This window comes from Sylvia atricapilla, chromosome 1, assembly GCF_009819655.1.
Source record: "Sylvia atricapilla isolate bSylAtr1 chromosome 1, bSylAtr1.pri, whole genome shotgun sequence".
Classification (NCBI taxonomy): Eukaryota; Metazoa; Chordata; class Aves; order Passeriformes; family Sylviidae; genus Sylvia; species Sylvia atricapilla.
Genome location: NC_089140.1, coordinates 45,571,693 through 45,595,784, shown reverse-complemented (window position 1 = coordinate 45,595,784; position 24,092 = coordinate 45,571,693). Strand labels below are relative to the sequence as shown.

General features: G+C 39.9%; 1 protein-coding gene across 3 annotated transcripts in view; it reads left to right on the top strand.

Moving 5' to 3' along the window:
* ZDHHC3 (zinc finger DHHC-type palmitoyltransferase 3) overlaps window positions 1-24,092 on the top strand; it is a 33,971-nt gene that overhangs the window by 5,528 nt on the left and 4,351 nt on the right. For 2 of the 3 annotated variants that reach the window (XM_066321442.1, XM_066321451.1), the window contains exons 2-6: window positions 5,890-6,219; window positions 9,003-9,127; window positions 12,329-12,425; window positions 14,319-14,400; window positions 16,169-16,299. In XM_066321442.1, coding sequence (XP_066177539.1) covers window positions 5,914-6,219; window positions 9,003-9,127; window positions 12,329-12,425; window positions 14,319-14,400; window positions 16,169-16,299 — 741 coding nt within the window. In that variant the 5' untranslated portion in view covers window positions 5,890-5,913. Of the gene's footprint in view, window positions 1-5,889; window positions 6,220-9,002; window positions 9,128-12,328; window positions 12,426-14,318; window positions 14,401-16,168; window positions 16,300-18,938; window positions 20,008-24,092 lie in introns of those variants that run through there. The other variant, XM_066321460.1, reaches the window with a different exon arrangement.

Here is a 24,092-nt window from a genome sequence, read left to right as displayed (position 1 = left end):
CTCAGCCCGATCCAAGCCCTCAGGATGGAGTTTCTAGATATGACAGATGTCTTTGAGGTAGTTTCCCTCTCTCCTGTCTCTCCTTAGGGAGAAGTTCCCTTTGTGTTTTTGCACTCCTGTTCAGATGTGTTCTTCAGGAAAGCATAACTTCAGCTAAATCTTCCCCTCTAATAAGATGTTTCTAATAAAAATAATGGAAGTATGATTTTAGCATGAGCCATTTTTACTGAGGTCTTTTTAATGTGTGACCTCTTTGAAGTAAGAAATAAATTAAAAATAGAAAATAGCATCAAATAGTTGATGTTATAGACAGTTTTGTAAACAATTACTATAAAGCATTGTAATGCAGCCACTTACTCCTCTCATGTATAGAAAAATGTTGTAAATTGGTTATCCTCTGGTTTTATGTGCTTTCTATTCTCCTTTGCAAGGGAGGTAATCCAAGCCCGTGCATTTACCCTCAGGAAACACAAATTTATTTTAAGCCTTGTATTTTTTTAAAGAATTGTTTATGCAATTTTTCTTCAGTATGGAAACGGAAAGTGTTGAAATTGCCTGACTTCAGGAGCCAGAGGTTTCAGGAGAATCTTGAGATGTTTGTGAGCCTTTTGCTAAAAGTAGATGCATATCTGTAACGTAGCATTTAGGGTCTAACTATACTCCTTAACGTGGCCTGAATTTCCAGGAGAAAAATGAAGAAGTATATGTGGTAGGCACAGTCCTGTTCCCTGCTCCTGGGGTGGCTGGAGGAGAGCTGGCAGCGCCGACTTTGCCCTGTGATAATTTGATCTGAGTCATCGGGTGTCCCGTAAGCACAGCCTTAACTTCCGTGCCGCTTCTTCCCTGTTGCCTTTGCCATTCTAACCAGGATTAGGTTTTTTACCCGGTTGGGTTTTTTGCCCGAGTTAGGGCCGGGTTTATTTTGTTGGTCGTTCGTTCGGTTTTTTTTAACCGTGTGTGGAGGAGTCCCGAAAGTATTCCAATGGAAGTCCAGCTCTCTGTAGCAAATTTGAGCCTGCTAATAATAGGTTTGCTTTTTTTAGCTGCCTTTCACAGACCTGTTAGAAATGTCCCATTGACCCTCCAAGGTTTTGTAAACCAAGGGTTGGAAAGTGCCGTGCCGACAGATATCTGGATGAATCTGCAGGAGACAGCCAAAAATTCTCAGCATAGCTGGTCTGTTTTGTTGCACTCCTGCAGATCAGATAAAGCTTTTTAGGCTTTGCAAGAGCCATTAGGAAAATGCATATAAATGCTAGTATTTTTTTATTATCTCTGCCTTGGCAAGTTTTCACAAGCTTGTTAGATTTTGGCTGCATGGAACTGTGACAGGAGAGGTGAAGGTAAAAACCCTTTTGGTTAGAAAGCTCACCTTGTCATACATCTCTTGCAAAGGCAGATTAAATATGCAATATTTTAATCTATGCAGTTTTATGTACAGAAAAATGAAATGAACTTAAAACCTAATTCTCCTAGAGTTTATCTCTCTGGAGCTGGTTGATTTTGTATAAAAGGACATTTGTCCTGCGGCTCTAGATTGCCTACTTTAGCTGTTGTGAATATAGTATTACTAGTTAGGTATTCTTGCTTCCTTTTGATAATAAAAATTTGACTTTAGTGTTGTTTGTCATCTCTCAGGGTACTATGTGTGTCATAAAAGCTGTTCAGAAGTCTTTCTTTAAAAGAAATAAAAGACCAAACTGAAAACCTAAAAAAAGGTTCATCATCTGCCCTGATCTGTCTTCTTTTTTATTCTTTTTCTTTTTCCTCAGTATTGTTTTCATGTAATTTGCAGAACTTGAAATTCACTTAGTTCATATGACAGAATGAAAATGTTACCTCTTCCCGAAGTTCAGTGTTAAAGGACTGTAATAGAGGAAATGGTTGCAATATACATAGTAATTCAGTAGCTCTGCAAGTCATACCCATGTGCCTGACTTCACTAACATGAAAATCAGCAGGTTCACATTGATGGTGGTTTTACGCTTGCTGTAAGTTTTACATCAGAACCTCAAGTAGTTTTCAAGTACTTACTGGGTGAAGGCACACATCAATTGTTTGTACATTCTTAGCACATTCTTTGGCCGTCACAGGCCATTAAAAACCAGATTTTTTTGACATGGCTTATGGCAGATAAAAAGTCAGTTTATATAGGGTGTAATAACAAATTTTAAGTGTTCATTGTAGCAGGAAGTGGAATTTCATTTGTTTTGTTTACATTTCTAACTTATGTACTACATGTTTTTTGATTGTTCCCGTATTGCCAAATGCCTTCCGGATAAAAAAGAGAGACGAGGTCTTTGCTCTGTCATGTCATTAGGCTGAATTGATGTGTGTGTTGTCATTGTATCTCACGCTTACCTAGTGGCCTCTCTTGTAGCCTGACACCAAGATTAAGTCCTTAAGCCCTTTGCCTACATTGCTTACATATTGTTTGCTCTAGAGCAGGAAGAGCTGACATATTCCATCTGTATTTATAAATGAAGTTCATATGCAGCATGATTGAAGGGCAAACCAGTTAAGGCAAGTTACTGCTTCCATCCTGCTATAACCTTTTTTTTTTTTTTTTTTTTTTAAATAATTTTATTATTTATCTGAAAATACCAAACTGGACACCATAAACCAAAACAGATGTTTGTGTATGTAAGAACAAGGAATTTAAAACCCCCCACTAACCGGGTCATGTAGGAGAGCGGCTGAGACTCTAAGCTCCTATAGCTTGACTCTTAAGATAATGAACACTAAAACACATATGTATTTCTCAAACAATGTATGGCGTTTATATACTGATTTATTTTGTTGCCTCATAAGGCCTCTAAAGCAAGCATTAAATGGTAGGGTACATTAAATAGCAAAATTGTCCTCCAGCCATAATCAGGGGCCTGTATGCTGTCCTCTTAACTCACTGCAGAAGTGAGTCTCCAGACTTTCAGGCTAAGGAGGCCTTAGGGCTCCTTCCAGTTTCTCCTTAGACAGTTACACAACAATAGATTTTTCTTATTTTTTTCCCCCAGTTTGGCTCAATGATATTTCTGAGAGAGAGCTGTAGAACTTTTATTGGACTGAAATCACTTCCTGCACTTGCAAGAGCGATTAATTTTTATTTCAGTGCTGAAGTGTGCTGTTCAGGACTAAACCCACAGCTTAATCACTGTGTATTTGTTCAGCTTTCAGTCAGTCTGCTAATACTGACCTTAAGGTGACTTGTCAAACTGATTGCTTTGTTAAATAGGAATTTGCTTTTCTTGGGACTGTTTGATTCCTTTGCTTTGGGATACAAAACCTTAGGGGGAAAAAAAAAAAAAAAGGCTCAGAGCTTAGGCAAAAAATCCTCAGAGTCTGTGCTCAGGACTGTCCCAGCTTGTTACTGCACCTGATGTGTAAACTTTCAATTGAAAATTGAGCACTTAACTTACAGTTTTCTTCCTTACTTTTTAGTGTAATGTGATGTTCTTGTCAACTAACCACTGTTGTCAGGTGTGAGTCTTTAATTATGTCAGTTTTATTTCAAGCTGGCAAACAAGCATAGCAATTTTAATAAGATTATTAAACAACAGCATTGAAGGTTAACCTGTTTCCGTCAGGGGGTGGAAGAACTAAGTCTTAGAAATACTTGTTAAGTCTGTGTGAGTGTATGAATACATAATTGTCCTTACAGAAATCGTGAAAAATGGGAGAAAAGGTATGCATGTACTAGTAGGTATAGATTTATCTGAACTTAGACTGCCAGATTGTTTGGGTAATCACTGTTTATGAAAATTACATAGCTTGTCTTCCTAAATATCAGGAATCATGAGGCTAAATTATAGCTGTGGTTAAAATACTGAGTAATTACAATGTGTTATGTGAATTTTGTGAATGAGGAGTGGGCTTTTTGTTGTGGGCTTTTTTCTTGCCAAAGTAAACGACATCCTCACAAGGACATTTTCATCTTGATATTTCTGTTCTGTGTGATGTGTGTATAAACACAAGACTGGTACGCTTTAACATTAATCCACATGACTTTCTTTAGATTCATAAAATCATCTTACACTAGCTTGGCAGCATACTAAATGTTCAAAGTGGAAAGATAAGAAAATACCTAATTCTCCTAGTTTATTTATACGAGTTGTGTTAGAAAACAAATATTGGAAATGGTCTAGTTCATGTGCTCCTGTGTACCTGGGAAGTTTGTGCTCCTGGCTTTTGCTTCTCACTGTGACCTCAGCAGTTCCAGTACCTTTCTTCGTGTTACCCTCACTCAGGTGCACAAAGCTCATCACTCCTGTGCTTGGATGCAATTAATCGTCCCGCTCATTAGTAATCTTTTTCTTTGGCCATGAAAGAATAATTGTCCTCTTATTAATTTGGTCTTCTTAAAATAACAACTGAAAGATAGTTCTCCTTCTCTGTTGAGATGGGGCAGCAACATCTCCATTGAGATTGGTGTTAGGTGGATTAGAGCTTTCTTCTTGTACTTGGCAGAACTTAGCCATGAAATGTGGAGAAAAGTTTGAAGTCCTAGGGATTTCTGCAATTCTCTCACTATGTTTTCTGTAAAATATATCCATTTTTTAACAATTAAGGACAAAAATAGCTTTTGTGTGAACTTTTTTGGCTGAAAACATAATTAGTGGTGAACATTCTCTCTGAATTTAAATGGCATAGTGAACACTCTTTTTTGCAAAGTCATGAGATTAAGATTACATTTGGAAATAGCAGGAGGGTGATACCTTCCATTTAGGGATATGCAATTCAGTGTATTTGGCAGTAGAATTATCATAGCCATTTTTGTAGAAGGTGTGTCATTGGAAGCTGTAGTGTTAGGAAGTGTTTATAGCACTGAGCAAATACTCTGAGTAGAAGTGTCTTTGGAAGAGGTTGCTGGGTGTGTGAAGAGCTGCTTTCAAAGCACAGCATTCCAGGTGTGCTCCAACACTGAGTGGTGGATAGATTGAGTGCAGGTGGATTGATCCCTTGCCAAAGACTTAGTAGCACCTTCTCTGTTTTCTCAAATGCCTATATTTGGTGGGAGTTACATTGAAACTACGGAAGCAGGACACACACCTGGAGCATTACTGTTCTGGTTCCAAGATGGATCTTACCCTCTGGATAGAAAAGGTGTCTGCAGCGCTGGAGAGGATAGGGTCAGTGTTGGTGCTCTTGCTACGGTAGAGTGGAGTTGGCTGGAAATCATGAAGGGGAGGCAAAACAAATGCCTTTGAGGGATGGAGCAAAGGTGTCAGGAGAGGCATGGCAAAGCAGAAGACTTCCAAGGGATGTAAGACCAGAGAGGGAGGTGAGAGTGGAAGACAGTTGTTGGTGGGAAATTGTGCTCTCCAACCAAGGCTAGAAGTTCCTGTCAAGATCTTTTCTGGGTTGCTTCTTAATCAGTTTGTTTTTGCACTTTTACCCCAAAGCTGGGAGTCAATGGGTAATTGCTAAGTTTCCCAGTATGTGTAGGAAAGACCCTTCTCTTCCCTAAATCTGAAGCAGTGTAAAGGGACCCTGCCAGCTGTGCCAAAACTTTCTCTTCTCCCCTCACATGACAGTGCTGAGTTCTTGCTTCAGTTCCTGTTGTGGCAGCTCCTGTTGGCTCCTATCTGATGACTTTTTCTTCATTAAAACACTTGTTGCCTTTCCACTTAGGGAGGTGTAGGTGGCACACAGGTAGACCTAGTGTGTAATTAAGCACTTCTTAAAAGCACTTAGAGTCTTCTGAGTAAGGAGTGTTCCGATAAGTGCAAGAGTGTGGTTTCCCAATCCATTATTTTGTGTTTGATTTATTTACCTTTTTTTGCTTTCTCATTTCACTTTCTGCAACTTTCCCATGTGATGACCATGCCATTATGCGAACAGAGGTCTGGATGCCTGGCAGAGCAGTGAGCACTGTTTCTGACTCTCTTTCAGATGCAAGTATGGACATAATAGCCTATGATGATTGCTCCACTCCACCGCTTCAGAGATATTGAAAGGACACCTGAATACCTCCAGCCGGAAAAGTGTGTTCCACCTCCTAGCCGCGCTTCCCTGGGAACAATGTGGTTTATTCGAGATGGCTGTGGTATTGCATGTGCTGTCGTTACCTGGATGCTGGTGTTCTATGCCGACTTTGTAGTCCTTCTTGTCATGCTAGTTCCATCGAGAGATTATGTTTATAGCGTCATCAATGGCACACTGTTCAACACCTTGGCTTTCCTCGCTTTGGCTTCACATTTTCGTGCTATGCTGACAGATCCAGTAAGTATACACCTCTCTCTGTGTGTCTCGGAAAGAAACAGGCGGTGTTTTTCTTGTCTGCTAGCTGTTGGGTAACTCAGTTGCTGAGTGAGTGGCAGATTTAAATAACTTCTGTGTGTCAGCCTGCTGAGTGAGGCTGCTGATGTGGTATGCTAATTTTTCATCCCACTCAAGTCAGATGCAAAGTCAAGGACCCAGCGTTAGATTCCTGGTGTGTGAGCAGCTCCTCTTTCTGCACTGGGAAGGAGAGTGTTTCTTTCTCTCTGATGCTGTTTTCTCCCCAGTGGCGGATTTCGTGTTTGTGGCTTGTTGTGTCTTGACAAACAGGCAAGCTGGAAAAGCTGGTTTTGGTTGTCTGCTTTGGCAAGTATTGCTTCAGCAGAACAGAGGAGAACATGTGTCGTTTTGAAAAGATGTGTTACCATCTCTCACTCTACTGATTTTGTTGAGTGTATTGGACAATGCTGAAATAAATAATGGTCTGACCATGCTAAGAGTTGGCAGTTCTTGGGCAAGTTGGGAAGCATCAGAATAGTGAGATCCCATTGTATGTATCCTTAGGACATTGCTTTGAGAGATCAGATCTGCTGCTTTCTCATCTTTCAGTTTGTGACCAGATAAATTTTAGCACCATGATGCTGATTCTGATTGGCCTGTGATTGTTTATTTTGCTTAATAACCTCTGGACAGTAGACTCAATCCAAAACCCATCTCCACTAGTCAGAGGGAGAAAAGGCAAGCTTAGACTTCTCCTGTCTCCTACTTCACAAATGTTGTTGCTGTTGGAAGTGGTGGTATGCCTCTGATATTCTGTCCCTTCCAAATGTTATTTCCCCCTTGAAATCTTCTTAGGTGCTGTTAAGACTTCAGTATAGTCTTTGTTTCTTAGATAACAGCTCTTCCAGAAGCCACAGAACTGCAGAAATGGCTTGGTTTGGGGTAGTTCAAGACTGTTGAATTGCATGCTACTGCTGCTGGGCAGAAGTGTAAGCAGTAGTTCAGCCTCTGAAACTTATGATCACTGGACTCAGGAATGGAGGGTTGCAGCAGTTTGTTAGATAGTTTGTATCCTAAGGGTGGTTGTTAATTATTGTATGTTGTGTGATTTTTATGCTTAGGGACCTTCAAGTCACTGGAATTATTTTGCAGTGTTAGCAGCAGCTCTTGTGAAACAAAAGCTGTATTTTGAAACAGTCTAAGCAAGCGGTGTTGGAGAAGCAGATACAATCTCTGTTGAGTGTAATTGCGAAAAGATATGTTAATTCCTAGTGTGAGGTGGGATTTATGTATGTGGATGGAGAGCCAGTGGGATTTAGTTTCAGTTTTTAATGAGGAATTCAGCCAAATAACATGCAGGAGGGAAGATACAGAGAAGGGACGCACTAACATCTGGCAAACAGTGAGTCTGGGATTAAGGAAGCTTCCAGGATACGGGGAACCAGTGGCATATGTAGGATCAGTGTGGAACAGAAAGCACTGCTGAGGCAAACAAGCAGAATTCTTATTATAAGTAAATGAACAACTCAATTGTTCACAATTGATAGTGTGTGTCCTTGTTCACAATTGATAGTGTGTGTCCTGCATTGCACGAACTGTTTCCAATGGGTCCTTGCTAAAAACATTCCTAAAGTTTTGAGCTTTGCTGCATACTGAAAAAAGAAAACATGAGTTGTAGCATTTTGTGGAAATTTGGTTTGGTATTTTTTAAATTAGTCAGGCCTGTTGGGAGTTTTTGTGGGAACCCTCCCCTCCCCAAAGACTGCTTAGAAAAGCCTTATACTCCTGGTTTAATGTGCAGTTCACTCACTCATGTATCATTCCTGTTTATTGCTGTTAGGAGGTTGTATAGATGTATTAAAAGGAGATTGTTCATCAGAAATCAATTCAAATATTGCATTTCTGGTTTTATTTCAATAAAATAAGCCTTAAATTCACAGAAGTAAATTGTCCCAATGTACCATCGGTGATTTCATACACTGTTTCATGGCTTTTTTTTTTTTTAGCAGAGAAAGTTTCTTTCGTTGGGATTTTTTTTGTGGGTTGTTTGTTTTTGGGTTTTTTGTTTGTTTGTTTTTTGATTTGGTTTGGTATTTTTGTCGATTTTTTTTCTGAACAAATTTTTGTCCCTATAAAGACTGGAAACTCGTGAACTTGGGCTCCTGTAGCAGCAATGTAACGTATTTAAAGAGGTACTTTAAAGTGGAAATTGCACAGCTAAGAGTGTTTCACCTGGTCTTGCTCAGGTGTAACAATTCATAGTGTTCACTGTTTGAATGTTAAAGCCTAATTTAAATAACAAATACACAATGGAAGAGTAACTATAAATACATGAGTTATTTACCAGCAGCTCTTAGTGTACACAATGATACTTCAGAAGAAGCTGCTTCTACTGGCATAAAACATCTGCAGTTGTCAGTTTGTGATAGGAAACATTGACATGATAAATTTGTTGATGTGAAAAGAGAGATGAAGATTCTTAAATATTTTAAGGTTACTGTAAGACTAAAAATGACTAATTGCTTAAGTGGAGGTTTATTGATGTTTAAAAAAAAAAACAACAAAAGCCCCACCAAAATTATGTGTGAGTATGTGGTTCCATGTTTTAAGACCAGATTTAAATTTCTTTTCTGAATCTTCTTGTTCTTTTTGAAACCCTGTCGATCTTAGGGAAGCTTTTATTTCTTTTTCTTCCTTCCCCTCCCATAGTTTTAAGTCATCCTGTTGTTCTTAGCAGCCATAATGTCCACAAGTTAATCTCCTGGTTTGTTTATTTTTTCCTGCAGGGTGCTGTACCCAAAGGTAATGCCACAAAAGAGTTCATCGAGAGTTTACAGCTAAAGCCAGGACAGGTGGTTTACAAGTGCCCAAAGTGCTGTAGCATCAAACCCGACAGAGCACATCACTGCAGGTAAAGGCTTTTCTGAGGATGGCTGTTTCATCAAGACCTCAAGAATAATTCACCAGTGTGCCTTGTTATTTGAGTCTGAGACTGGAGTGGATCAGTTGAGGGATTGGCATACAAATTCTATGTCCAATAGTACCAGACACATTTAAGCTTCTCAGAGGAAATCTCATACCTTTTCTGACAATTTTTCATATGTAGGAGGCCAGGGCTACTTTGTGCAAAGTGAGAAACTCTTAAAATTTTTGTGTGCTGCCTTGGTTCCAGACTTATAATGGACATTCTGTAAATTTTCTTGTAAACATGACTTGGAAAGAGACACTCTATACCAAAATGCATAGAAATCAATAAAATGTCTCCCGAAGGGTCAGTGTCTTTCCATTTTTGTTTTTATTCACAAACCCATTTGTCTAACCGTGTATTCTATTTAGAAGTGATATTTAAGTTAAAACTGAAGTGAAGGTAACTGTATATATTTTTTAAGAGTTCAGACTTCCACATTTTCATTGAGTTACTGTGACTTTGTTTTGTGCTGTGTGATAGATCAGTATGCTTACTGATCTGTCATGTCCTTTCTTTTTCTGGTAGGATAAACTTCCCGGAAGAGAGTAACTGGTAGTGAGCTTTTTAGTACTAAAGGCAGTGAGCAAAAAAAATAACTACTTCCTAAAATTCTCTTCTGCTTTTAAAGCAAGCGAACCTGCTTTCCAGTAAGTAGTTAATAAGTTTGCACTGGTGTCAACTTCCTTACCTACTCAAAACCCAATCCATACAGAGAGAGCTCATACCTGGGCTACTGCTGATTCATGCAGTGGTCTTGTGGGGAGGGAAATACATGGTAATGAGCTGAGCAAACTTGTCCTGCTGTTCGCTTTTTTCCGTATTTGTTTTCAGAGCTTCAGTTTGCAAATGTTTTTCTTTTTTGTTGTTTTTTGGGTTTGTTTTTTAATTTTAATGAAAATCAGGAGTTGGTTATTCAGCAGGAGCAATGTGATCATGCCTATCACTTATTAATGATACTGTAAAATCCCCTCTGACAGCTTTTCAATTATGAATGAAACTTCACATCTAAAATGCTGTCTTGATGATGACTTGCAGTGTAGGTAAATGAAAAAGACTCTGGCTTAACACAAAACCTTGTCAGCATGGTCCTTTTTTCTGTCCTTTAAGGTAAATTTTTAGACATTAAGATTTGGGAAGGTGATCCACTGAGCGCAGATGGTGTTGAGAATTTTCAGTCAAACTTCTTTTTTGTGGCCTAGGGAGATTTGTTAGGCTTTAACACATCAAGGTTGGGCATATGCATCAGCAGGAGATACTGCTAGCTGTATGCCAGAGGGGCCAGGGTGTTTTTGATGAATGTGCTATTTAGTGAGTCCCTTGTGCCCAATAAACTATTCCTGCCAGTATTTGGAAGCTAGGTGGTTGAGTGGGGTAAAGTGTCTGAGTATGGGAAATCCCTGCTGCCTGTACTGTTGTGGTTTCTGTATTTCCTTTTCCACCAGCTGGCTTCCTGTTCTGCCTGTCATCCAGCTGTTTTTGGAACGTGTACATGGAATAAAACTCCCCTCCCAGCCTCCTCTCCTGTCTCTTTCACATCTGTGGCTTGGCTGCTTCAGGTTGTCCCTCTGGGGAAGCATGAGCAGTTGGAGGGTTGCTTGGGTACTCACTTCTCCCAGAGCCCAAGGGAGGTGTGTGCACACCTGCACACAGGGAGGCATCCTCCTCCTTCACCACCTTCCTCACCTTACCCCTTCCTTTTTTTTAATCACAATGAGAGATACTTGTCTTAAAAAGTACATTACCTGACAGATAAATTGCTTTTACTGTACCTGCTGATTTCAGACCCCATGTAGCTCCAAGTAATTTTAAGCTGCTTGTTCTGGCAAAATGAGGCTTTTCTTGTTTCCCACTGCAAGTGGGGCTGACAGGTAGTAGGGCACCCAGGTTTGCCTGAGGAGAAGCAGCTCCTGATCTGGCCCCATGCTGGGAGGCTGGGGCCTGTCTGCCTGGACTTTCATTTAGGACCAGGCCTATAGCAACTCATTTGTTTTTCAGGCATAGCACATATCCTTGGGGATTATCCCTTCCCACCAATTAAAGTGAGTGAAAGGCTGTTCTGACAGAGAGGTTTTCTATTATTTATCCATACATGCTGATAAGTACATGTTTATGTTTTCTTCTGAGTTTCCCTTAAGTGTTTGGGTGTTGAAGTTTATTATTTATATTAAGGTCAAAAGAAGAAGAAAAACTAAATTAGCAGAGTGCTTAGAGCTTTCTGTTTCATTGCTGCCAGAATTGTTCTGGAATGGCCGTTTCCTTTCTGGGTCTGTTGTTTGTTTGCTTTGGGGTTTTGTGTTTTTTTCATATTTGATTTCTGTGCTTGTTTGTACAATGTGGTATCAGGAGACTGACTGCCTTTCGTCTCCTGTCCTATGAGAAAGCAGCAGAGAAAAAGACTTCCTTTATTATGTGAGTTGAAGCAGTTACTGACTAAGCAAGAGAATGATGTTCAGACAAAGTAATAATGTTTTAATTATTTGACTTCCAGCCACATTTTGCACGCTGGCAAGAATTTGAATTTTGATTTTATTACTCTGGTTTTGTGAAGTGCTTTAACATCTAATTTTATCCGGAATGTATATTGTGGTACTGTCTTCCTGACTGACTGCCACAGCTATTTTTTGTTAGTGTGTGGCTTGCCTTGATGTCAAGAACCTTTTCTAATTCCTTATTTAATTTTCTTTTTTTGAAAGTTCCTGTTACCAGCAAATGTTGTCAAATAAACCTTAGTCTGTTGTTAGCAACTCTGAAAAGTATTTTTATTCATTACTACCTTTTATATCTTTGTGATTTCTGTTTGGTTTTAATCTGTGGACATTTTTACAGGCCAAATAGATTAAAACTAAACAAAACCACAGATTTTTTTCTATCTGCCCAAATGTATTGTTCAAACCTTATTTTGGAAAGAACCACTCATGTGTGGCATTAATTTTTGTAGTGGTGGGTTTGCTATTGTACAGTTCTTTTTGAACAGGCTTAGTTGAGTAAGCAAACCACAAATATAAATATGGTGGCAAGTAAATTCTTTTATGTTCAAATTTCACCTCTGAGTCTTTTCCTGAGTTTGTTTGTCCCCCGAACCCCTGTAAAACCTTGTGTTCCTGGAATGCAAAGTGCTGTTAATAAAAGCCTGTGTTCTTTCAGTGTTTGCAAGAGGTGCATTCGGAAAATGGACCATCACTGCCCGTGGGTCAATAACTGTGTAGGAGAGAATAACCAGAAGTACTTTGTACTGTTTACAGTAAGTATTTTGCAGGTGACGCTTGAGGTTGTCCAGTGGGAAGTGCTGAAATGCAGTGCATAGTCTGTGAAGCAGCTTCTAGGGTTGATGTTCTCTTCCTTCGTGTTTTGGGGACCTGCTGCCAGCTTGTTTCACTAATTAGGGAAGAGCCCTCCCATCCACCCATCCATCCACTGCAATGGGAAAAGGCATCACAGGACGCATTTGTCAGGGGTTTTCAAGGTTTGTCTTGATGGTTGTTCAGCACCTATTTTGTAATGTAAGTAGTGTACTGTGGTGTTGAGATCTTTGAGGTAGGGGCCAACCTTTTACATCAAAGAGTGGCTGGTATGGTCCCAGGCCATATGCAGAGTTCCTAAACATTACAGTTGTACAAGTATCTGTGTGGGTTCATGCAATAAGAGCTGTTTCCATATCTTAAGGAGTGAGAAGTCTGCATCCCCTTGGATAAGAATTATCCACCTTTTAATTGCGAGTGGTTTATTTTTGTACTTGAAAACCAAGGAGGTGCTTGACTTCTTGTACTGTATCTGTTGCATCATGAGTAAGAAAACAGGAGTACAAACTTGAACAGTGGATATTTCTGGAAGGTTTGAAATGTGTTTCATGGAAGTGAACTGCAAATATCCTGTGGGAGTAGAGTGAACATTACAAGGCTGAGTTTCAGTGATGCTCTGTTTTATTAATAAATCTTTAGAGACATCTGTAGGTTTGAGGGAGTATGTTGTCATATTACTAAGCAGAAACGAGGAGATTTTCAGTTAAATGACAGACAGTTTTCTATGAGGTGGTTTCAAAGGAAGTGGATTACAGAACAAAATTTATTTCAGAATCCCATTTCTTTCCTGTGAACAAGTGGGTTTTTTTTACCTTGAGTAGTGAGCTAGGTGTTCCAGTCCTCTCAAAAGGATTTCAGTTTCTATTAAAACTTGATATCCACTTTCAAGCAGACTGTATTTAAGATCTAATTTGTTTGAGAGAAACAAAATAAGGGTAGCTGGTTTTGGTTTTGGATATTCGTTTTGACACATAACGGAGTGAAAGAACAGCAGCATGCTCAACTTGCAGGGAAAACCAGAATTGCCTTTTACTGTTTCAGAGGTGTTTCTTGTTACAAAGTCTCTGTCACTTCTGCTATCTGCCTGTCTTTGTCAGTTTGTAGGTTTAGAAGAGTAATTTTTTTAGCCCCATCTTAGTAAAGTGTAATCTATGTGTAACATTGCACATAGCTTTTGTTCTAACTTTTTGTAACATACATTTTTATTACAAAGCTGAGACCTCGTTTAACCCCAAAATTACTAAGTACAAAGTATTAAAGCCTGAGAGAAAGTTTCCATGCCAGTGTCTGCCTTGGGAGAAAGTACTTGTTAAAAATATCGTATTTTCTGAACCTTATACTAGAAAGCAGATCTAGTTAAAACAAATTCACTGTTGTTTCTCTGGGAAACTGTAGTGCTGTCAAGAGCAAGGATGTGAGCCTTGATTTGTACAGGATACTTGTATCCTGTACAAGTAACACTTGATCAGTGTTACTGTCCCCTAAAAATCCTGCAGTACTCAGCTGAGGTAAGGACAGTAAGCTGTGTGGAAGGCCGCTCTGGGACACAGGAGGCTGGGTTTTGGATCCAGCTTTGCATTGGATTCAGCAGTCTGCCTTGTGTTCATTCAGAGCAGTTCATAAGGAGAGAATGAGTCTGTGTAGTTGTGCCAGATTCATGGTGCTTTTTCAGGAGAGATGGGAGAGCTTGGTGGTTTTTGGAGTTGTTTTGTGGTTTGGTTTTATTTTGAAATCTTAGCATAATGCTTTTAAATAAAGTGTTGGGAAAATTTAGCATATTGGTCTTTGAACTCACTTGGTACTTGTATTGCATCCTTTTTTTTTTTTTTTTTCAGATGTATATAGCACTGATTTCCCTGCATGCTCTAATCATGGTGGGATTTCACTTCTTGTACTGCTTTGAAGAAGACTGGACAAGTGAGTATAAACAAAATACCTTATTATAATAACAGATTATCCTTTGAATAAGAACTTAAAATGCAGTTTCCTTGTTTCAGAAGAATGTTATCAAGGTTCTGCTGTGCTATATTGTTGGGTTTTTTTTCTTTTTTCTTTTTTTTTTTTTTTTTTTTTGGTCTTTTTAATGTCCTGGAACTTCATAATTCTTTTTTATCTGCTGGAATCTCTGTCCTGAAAACTGTTCTAATAGTGCCTAGGAAAAAGCTGATATGTGAAGATGCCTAAGGAGTATGTGTGCAATAACCTGGTGTTGACATGAACACAGCAATAATTTCCTGAATGCCAGCAAAAGATAAGAAAAATGTCTATGCATTTTTTAAAAGGGTACTGTGAATCATTCTTGCAAGACTGCCAGGAAAACATGCTAGCTCAGATCCAAAAATCCACCCTCAGAAGAACAAACAATTCCTTTCCTCAGAAAAAAAAATAAACCCAGCAAACCAAAACCAGAGCCCAAGCAGCTCAGAAAAGCAAAACAAAAAAAAAACCTCAGCACTCACTCAGTGAGTTCATTTTTATGGTCAGTCTATGTATTTATTCCTTAAACCACAAATGGATATAGGAAATCCTCAATGTAATGCTGAGTTCAACAGCAAGGTGGCAAAGAATGTGTGTGCATGTATGTACTGCTTGTGAATTTTTTTGGAAAAGGAGGAGGAGTTTTTTCCTTGGAATTTCTGTAGTGTTATTCAATATAATGACTGGTTTTAGTTCACAGTACTACAGAGGATACACATATGAATTGAATTTCACGAGGTTGTTCTGCACTTCAAAACTTTGTAAAACAGCTGCCAGCTGTCACTGAGAACATCTGCATTTGACTCCACTGGCCAGGGCCATAAGGGAAGGATATATCAAATGGCAGTTTCCCTTACCTCTTTTCTCAGAGCCTGTTCCTGTGGGGAAAGCACTTTCCTACCTGTCCCAGGTTTAGGTGGCAGAACAGAGCTGTTAGGAGAGATGGATATGTTCCAGCTGCCTTGTGTTTGTGCAGATTGTGGTACTCTCTGATTATGGTGTATCTGTTTAAGCCTAAGATCTCATTAGAAGTATGTAGGCTTTCGTTGAAAGTCTTAGATGTTGGAAAAATCTGGAAATGTTCTGGCATTTACAGCACTCAACTGTAACTTTACAGCACTCAACTGTGACTTTGGCTTTATAACACTGCTTTCTTCTGCTCCTCCTTTCTAATTACCTTTTTTTTTTTTTTTTTTCTCTCAGCTCTTGCTTGAATTTTCACTATTGAGTATGAGGAAAAATAGGAACTTGGTTTAATCTGACCTTCTTTAAGTCACGGCTTAGAGCAGTTATGAAAGGAAGCACACCCTGGTTTTGTGTTGGTGCTACATATGCTCGTGGCTGCCAGCTTGAGATTTCTAATGAACTTATCACTGTGGAAAATCTGTTAAGTCTAAGATTTAAGAGACAACCTCCACCTGAAATGGCGTCCTAGTTGGTGTGCTGGGGAAACACCAAAGTGGAAAAGAAAGTTGCAGTCTTGAAGTGTTGCAGGAGTTTTGGTGGAATTTTTCACTTTCTTTGAAATTGGAAGGAGTGATCATTTTATGGTTGAATGTCAGAGCTTCCCTGTGTATCTTTCTGGGAATGTTGTTGATATGATTTATTTGATAGTTTGGGTATGGGAAACTCGTGGCTTAGCAGGTGTTTTGCCGCTGGTGCATTAATTGATGTCTACCCTTCCAACTCCATTGTTTTGTCCTCACAGAATGTAGTTCCTTCTCTCCACCGACTACAGTGATTCTACTCATCCTCTTGTGTTTTGAGGCTCTCCTATTTCTCATCTTCACCTCAGTTATGTTTGGGACTCAAGTACACTCCATCTGCACTGATGAAACGGTGAGTGTCTCACACTCTCTCCTTTACCCTGTCTCTCACCATTTGTAAAAACAGTGATGGTCTGTAGGGTTTTAGCTTATGGCACAGGGTGTCCCATGTACCCTTTGAGGAGAGATCCAGCTGAGCTAGCACAGTGATGGATGGTGCTCTCTGATGGTTCCTGTGGGAAGTAGGGTACCCTGTGTACCGGCTGGGGTGCTGTGTTGACAGTGCATCCCATAACGTAGACATAGGTAGCTGGGGTTACTCTGTACAGGGTATTTGTCCCTGTGGATTGGAGAAGCTTTTTTCCTTTAATGAAGTGCTTTTACACTGGTAGTGTCTGAAATTCAACTGTATGTCCTGGTTGTCACTGTTCACAGGTTTATGTGCTGGAAAGCCAAGATGAGTACCTGGGGTAGGAATACACACACACACACACACAGACTTCTTTTAGCCTAGAAGATTTTCCAACGTGTTCAACAGTTCAAAAACTCCTGCCAGAGGGAAAAAGAAAAGGGAGCGGAGTAGGCTCATGGAAGCCTGCTGGTTACAGCCTGCTGCAAATCCACCAAGCCATCCCTAATTTGAAGGTGGCATAGTAGAGATTATATAGTAATATTACAGTCCTAAATCCATGTATTTGCCCACTTCTGTAAACATGGAGCTGGTGACTCCTGGGGGTGTTCCCACATCTGTGAATACTTCCACTCTTCACCAAGCACGCTCAGGTAACTGAATTAATCAGAGTGGCTGGAGAGAAGTGATATCTTAAAAGTGTGACAACTCCTCTTTCCTTCCTTGCCTCCTTTAGGTTTCTTTCCCCTTGTTTGCCCATGGCCAGTTGAAGCTAGAGTAGGTGTTTTGTTGCTGTCAGAGAGCTGTGACTGGCATTATATGCTGTACGGGACCATTGCTCTGAGCCTTTTTTTGCAGTGCTTTCTTTAATGCTTGGCTTCTGCAAGAAGCTGATGTTCCACCTGTCTTGGTTCAGAGGAATACTTCACTGTGCTTTCTGATGGGGAGAGCCCCAGGAAGAAGTACAGTGTGGTACAGATCCTGCTGATCTTGTGTTCATCAGTGAGTGTGTAAATTAGCAATTCTGCCTGTGAAATCATAATTTGAATTTCTCTGTCTTTGGAACCTGTCAAGAAATTCTAGAAACTGCTTCCTATAGCTGGGCACCCAAGTAAGTCCCCAGATTTTCTCTTCCAGTGTAATTTTGGGGACTCGTAGATGTTAAAGGAACAATGCCACATTCTAACATAAAGGAAAGAAATATGGTCTTTCCCTGTTAGGTTGTGGGGTTCATTTTGTTTTGTTTTAATACGTACCAGTAAGGATTCTGCTCCCTGGAATTCATTGTTGGTTTGCTAGCATTGAGCTAACTGTATGCAAGCAATCTGTTTGAGCAGAGGAATATTTCCAGGTGAAGTGCTTCTTGGTGTGCTCTCTTGCAGTGTTCTAATTTGCATTTTAGAGACGGGGCTGTGTATTGCCCTTTTTTCACCTTTCTATTCCAGTCACTGGGAGACTTCATTCCTCACCTTGAGTATGCTGTCCCACCAAGATGGTTCCTTTCTGCCTGAAGGGACCCAGAACCCTGGTATTTTGCTGTTGTCTCTGGAGGTGACAGAGGGTCAGCACAGCTCCTGCAGCTGACCCAAGCTGAGCTGAGCTCCCAGCATCAGTAATATGAGGCACACAGATGTATAGCAGTGCATTACTGTGTAGCGTAGGAGACACATGTAGGTCAGGAGAAACCTTACATTGCAAAAGATGCAGAGTCAAGGAACTGGGTGATCTGCCAGCTGCTGCTGCTGCTGCCTGTGGGAGAGTGATGCTCTCCAGTGACTGCTCTTACTCATGATGCTTCTTGTAGCAGCCAGGCATAAATGGCTTTCCTGAAAGACCAAATTCACTTCCTGGGCATCAGACACAATACGGATTTTTATTTTCTTTTTAATGTTTAACTAGCGAATGTTTCAGTTGATTGCTTGATGGCTTATTTTTGTTCTGCCTCTAACCTTTACTAAACAATGCCAATGATTTCTTCAAATCAGTGTCTTATTTAACCTTCTCTCCCTGCTGTCAGCCCATGCATGTTTTAGCAGTGATTCTAATGACACATGAAGAGGCACCAGGTAGACTCAGCTACACTGAGCCATGGGCACTTCCTGAACTTGCTTGGTGAATCTGGGAGCATTACAGAGATTATCTTTGGGTTTGTGGGGTTTTTGGTTCTTTTGGTTTTTTGTTTTTGTTTTTGTTTTTTTTTTTAAATCTGCAAGCTTGTAATGGTTTCTTCTAAAACTTTTCCACATAATGCATTCAGCCATTAAAGCACATACTTTTTGTTTGGTTTTAAGTGGTGGGATTTTTTTTTATTGACATCAGAGACAATTGGATGGCAGTCTTAAAATGGTTCTGAAGTATGTAGGTCTGAAGAAAATGAAAGCAATTTTATTTCTAAGGAACAGGTTCTAGCTGTAGTATTTTTAAATATAAAACAGTGAGAAGAAAAGGAAAGGCAGTACAGATGCATTTGTGTTTTCTTACTCTGTCCTTTGGATAAGGGGTGACTGAGAGTAGACCTTTCCCCGAATCCAGAGCTACAAAACCTGAGTATTTGACTGAAAATGTGATATTTCTGTTTTCAGGGAATAGAACAGTTGAAAAAGGAAGAGAGAAGATGGGCTAAAAAAACAAAATGGATGAACATGAAAGCAGTATTTGGCCATCCGTTCTCTATAGCATGGCTTAGCCCATTCGCAACACCAGACCAAGGAAAAGCAGACCCATACCAATATGTGGTCTGAGGAATTCCTGACCAGCATTTCCACTAAAATAGAAACATATTACAGCACTACTGTTACAAATTTTCCATGAATGTTTAAAACAAAAAGCAAAATGAACTTTTTTATGTCTATTAAATGGCTGATAATTGCAGAGGAAAAAAAAAGCCCTATATTCCACCATTTTAGATAATTCTATATCTCTGGCTGAAACTGCTGCTGCTTTTTTTTTTCCTTTTTTTTTTTTTTTCTTTTTTTTTTTTTTTCTCCTTTTCTTTTCCTTTTCTTTTTTTTTTCCTTTTTTTATCACATTAACTTTACTGGCATTTGTTCCTCTCTGCTTTCTGTATGGCATAACTAATGTGAAGGGGATCCTCTCTTCTCTGTTATGACCCACCTCTTCTGAGCAATTTCTCGTGCTGTCTCTTGACTGTGATGAGCTCTGTGGATGACATGTGAGTGCCAACAGCCCTACACAGACACCTTTGGACTTCCTGAAGGAGCACATTGCTCTTTCATAAGAGAACTTGGATGGGGAAGCAGATACTTCACGTACCAAAAGGTGCAAGACCAGAAGGCAACACAGCAAGTGAGCCAGTTGACCTGGTGATCACAAACAGTTAAAGTACTTAAACGTTGCCAACAGCAATTCCCACTCCACCCTCCTTTTTCCTTCCAGCCACAGAACTGATTCCATCTTTCTGGTGTTATTTTATCTGTTCCCTCCCTTGTGTGCAGGAAATTGTTGCCCCTTTAGGATAACTATGGCAGATTTAGAAGACTCTTTGGATTATTACATGCCTTACACTTCCAGGAAAGAAAGCAAGCTAATTTTCAAGTGTTTAGAATAGCAGAATCATGTTTTTTGGTGTGTGTTTGTCTTGGTAAATGACTTGTTAGAGCAATGCCTGCTAAACGGTGTTAACGTGAAAAACTGACATGAATGCCCAGATTACTATACAGACTAATATTGATGGGATGTATAAGTGTTCCAGGGTGATGGATTCTATATTGTTAGCATTGCCCTGGTTTAGAGCTTTGTAAATCTTTTCTCCTGTTTATGCATACATGTGTATGTGTGTAAGCACACACACATATATGTGTAAAGGTTTGAAATTGGGAAATATTTATGGTAAGGAGCATGCATGCTGTTATGAACTGTGTGGTGATGAAAAGTGGGAGGGACAGAAGGCATTCCAAAAACGGGTAGAGCTAAACCATTCATAATTCCAGCTGCTAATGTTAATTACAACATCTTGTGTTGAGGCAGGAATTTTATTATATTTTTGATTCACAACTCCCATGGGCTCATCAAATGAATTGCAAACAAAGGAAATATACAAATCAGCTGCATCTGTGACTTCCAAGGAATCTTTTCTTTCCTTGGTTTAAAATATTTTTTTTTGGAAACTGACCTGTTTAGACTGCTTCAAAGCCACGGGGGAAGGGAGGGAAATCAAGGAAGGAGAAATTTAATGGATGTCTCATTTTGGAAGTAATGTGAATGCTGCATCTTTTCAATCTGTCAATGCTTCCATATGGAAAACAAATGCAATAAAACTTTTCCAAAAACTTGTTTCCTGTTCTTTCTTTCTTCGCTCCAAATCTTGGGAAAAATCTGTAATGGATTTCTGAACTTTCACTTCTGTATGCAAGCAAGCAAAAGCATATAAAAATTAATTAATGAGTGTTCAACTTCCAAGTTGAAAAGTGAGTTAATTGGTAATATACTGATCTGTTAATCAGTGGTTTATTTCACCAGCTGGGAGAGGCTGTAACTCTGGTTTGATTATGTGATGGTGTTTCTCAGAGAACGCTCCCAGCTTGATAGTTAAGCTGGATCTTGGGCCATGGTCAGTCCAGGCAGTGAGACATGTGCAGGTGATAATTTGAACTGGCAGGGTCTGGCCCTAAAGCTGCCTTGATGCAAAATCAGATATATTGAGGAGAGAGGCTTTAGTCACCGAGGCAATTAACTAATGAATGCATCTCTCTATAGTTCACTGCTTCAAAAATTGTTTTGATTACAAATTATACATTCCAGTTTGGGTTTATTTTAATTACCATTATTAGCTCCGTGTTCTGGAGGAAGATTAATTACATTGCTCTGGCCTTCTGACCATTGTGGAAAAATGTGTAACTACTGAGTTTTTCTTGTTTCCAACCAAAATGCAAATTGTTTAACAGCATTATATAGTACTGATATTTTCAGTCACACTGTTTTGTTTTTTAAATGAGGCACCATCACAAAATACCAGCAGTACCTGTCATGTGTGTGTGGTGATAAACAGGGCCTTCAGATTTCCTTGCACTGTATAACTTTGTTTGATGCAATTTGAATGGTACTAAAAGTAAGTCAGTATTAATATGAGAAAGGCAGACTTACTGGTTTGCTGATGGAAAGTACATTCTTGGTCATGACTACCTGATTTCAGATGCTGGTTCTGTTTTAGTGTGGCCAAGAGAAATTGAAGGACAAACTTGATCAGAGCACTTCTGTTTTAAAAACTAAGTGGTGCTCCATGCAGAAATGTGTGCAAGGAACTGCTGTAAAAGAAGTTCTGCCTTAATCATGACTTCCAATGGCAATGCTTCCTGTGTTTTCTCCTTAACCATCTCCTTAACCATCAATTTGTCTCATTGCTTGTCTTTTGGTTTGCTCTTTCTTTTCATATCTTAAAAGTGCATTGAAGAAACTAATGCATTTCTTCTAACATTCAAGAGCTGTCCTGCAGATTGCCTCTGGGTCAGACCATGCAGCCCACCATCCTCCTCTGGCACTGGGCAGGAGCAGATACCGAGGGCAGTAGGTGAAGAAGCAGGATATTATCCTACAGCATCAGAGTGGTCACAGGTCAACCTTGTCTAACTGGTCCCCATCTTTGCAATGTCGTGCCTCTTACTTAAAGAGGAATGTCCAGAATTTTATACTTCTCAGTGTATGTCTTTTCAGTATTGGTTCAAAACTGCGTAATTTGAAATAGGGAAAGATGACACTTTCTAAGCACATTTTTGTTAATTAAGTGGAATGGTTGCATGATGGGAAAGAGAAACAGGTGTTGGTTTAATTCAGTACACAAAATTCTCACTTTCTAAGATAATGGTGAGAGATTTATGTAAGTATATTTTTTTAAAAAAAGTTTCATTAAACAGTAATGAAATGTCTTCAACAGCTGTGCATTCCTTCCATCTCCCTTAGATTCTTTATAAGGCATAACCTCATGCCCTACTGACCACGTGGCCAGCAGCCAAAATTAGATCAAGATACAATTATAAAACTTCTGTTTATTTTGAATACATGCTGTGAAAGGATTAGCGAGGTCAGATTGGGAGAGAGAAAGTATGCCCCTGGCTGTTCTGATGAACTGCTCCCTAATTGGCATTAGCACAACCTCAGCCTGACCTTGCTTATTGCCTTGGTTAGCAGATGCTGATAGCAGGTGAGCAATGTTTTTGAGGGGAGGGAATGAGGGGGTTGCTGCCCAGAAATGTTCAAAATTTGTATTCCCAGTCTAGATGGCAGCAGGGATTGAAATGGATTACACAAATGACTGAGGGCAGGCTTGAAGCTTGTGCTGTCAGAGAAGGGTTTAAATGCCTGATGTCTCTCTCCTTCCGCTCTGTGCTACTTGTTTTCCTTCTCTCTAGATGCTCACACAGTAAGTGCTCCAGCCGTGCTCCAGCCAGTTTGTTAATAACACACAGGAAACCTCTGCAGTTCGCTAAGGAACAGCGCACTACCAAAGGTGGTCTCTTGCTTGAGGCTGCCAAAGCCTCTGCCTCCTGGTTGCACAGCCACTGGGTGCTGGAAATGCAGTATCCTGGAGAAAAAGCTCATGGTAGTGCTAGAACACTTTGCCACGGGTCTGCTGTGCACAAACTGCTCCTCTCCAGCTTGCCCAGCAGGGAGGTAAGGTCAGGCCCTGGCTGTGGCACACCAAGTGTGGCATCCCAGGGAACCAGAGGCTGCAAGGGATTTTCCCTGGAGCACTTGAAATGGTACCTTTGCAAGCTTGGGAGCAGGGTGAGGTGCTACGGGCGTGTGCATTCGAAGTCCTTCAGGGCTTAAATTTTTCCCAAATTACAGCCCTGAGGAATCCCAATTTGGTATTGCGTCATTCCTTTCTGCACATTTAGTGCTGTTAAATCAGGAAGGAATGAAATTCACAAACGCTTTGCACGCAGTGCTTCTGTTTATGGTGTGTTTTCCCCTGGGTCCGCTTGTGCTGACTCTGTTACTGCAAACTGAGCTGCTGCTGTTGTTTTATTTGTGAGGCTGACAGTGAGTGCAGCTGTGGTGCCGCTGAGCTGCTGCATGTATTCCTTTCCCCTCACGGCAAAGCTTTGGATGTTTTGTGTGTTGTCAAGGAAAATCTGTAGAATTAGAACGTGACAAGTGTACTGCTCGTCTAGCTCTTCTAAAAGTATTCTTTCTTACAGTTTTAACCTAATTTGCACATTTTTTTCCTTTCCTTGAGTTTATCAAAATTTGGATCCAGTATTCTTGCTTCTCTAAGAACAGACTTCTTTCTGTGTGGTCACTTGTGTATCATCACAAGTGAATCATACACAGCTGCAGATCTGACTCCTCTCTTACATGATACAGAAGATGGGCATAAAAAATTGTGTCCTATTTCACACAGTTGTAGCCTTAAGAAAATCAGTAAGAAAATAGATTTTTAGTTCCCTATTTCTACATAGAGAAAACTACCAGGAAAAAAATGTCACTGCCCAAATTTGATGGATCTGTTCTTTAAGTACAATCAAAATGTTTGCTTTACTAAAAGTGACGTTCTTGGGGAATGATTCAGAATATTGACTGACCAAGGCTCCTGTCCCATTTTGAAGCCTCTGCTTTAACCTGTACAGATTTTCTCAACTCCCAGCAGGTTATCTGGCTTGCATTGTGATTTGTCTTCAACACTTTGGTAAATGGAAGTTGTGTTCTTAAATATTTGCTTTTAACTGGCACAGAGTGAACTTCTAGTGACTAGTCTAGGTGTGGCGGTGGTAAATTCC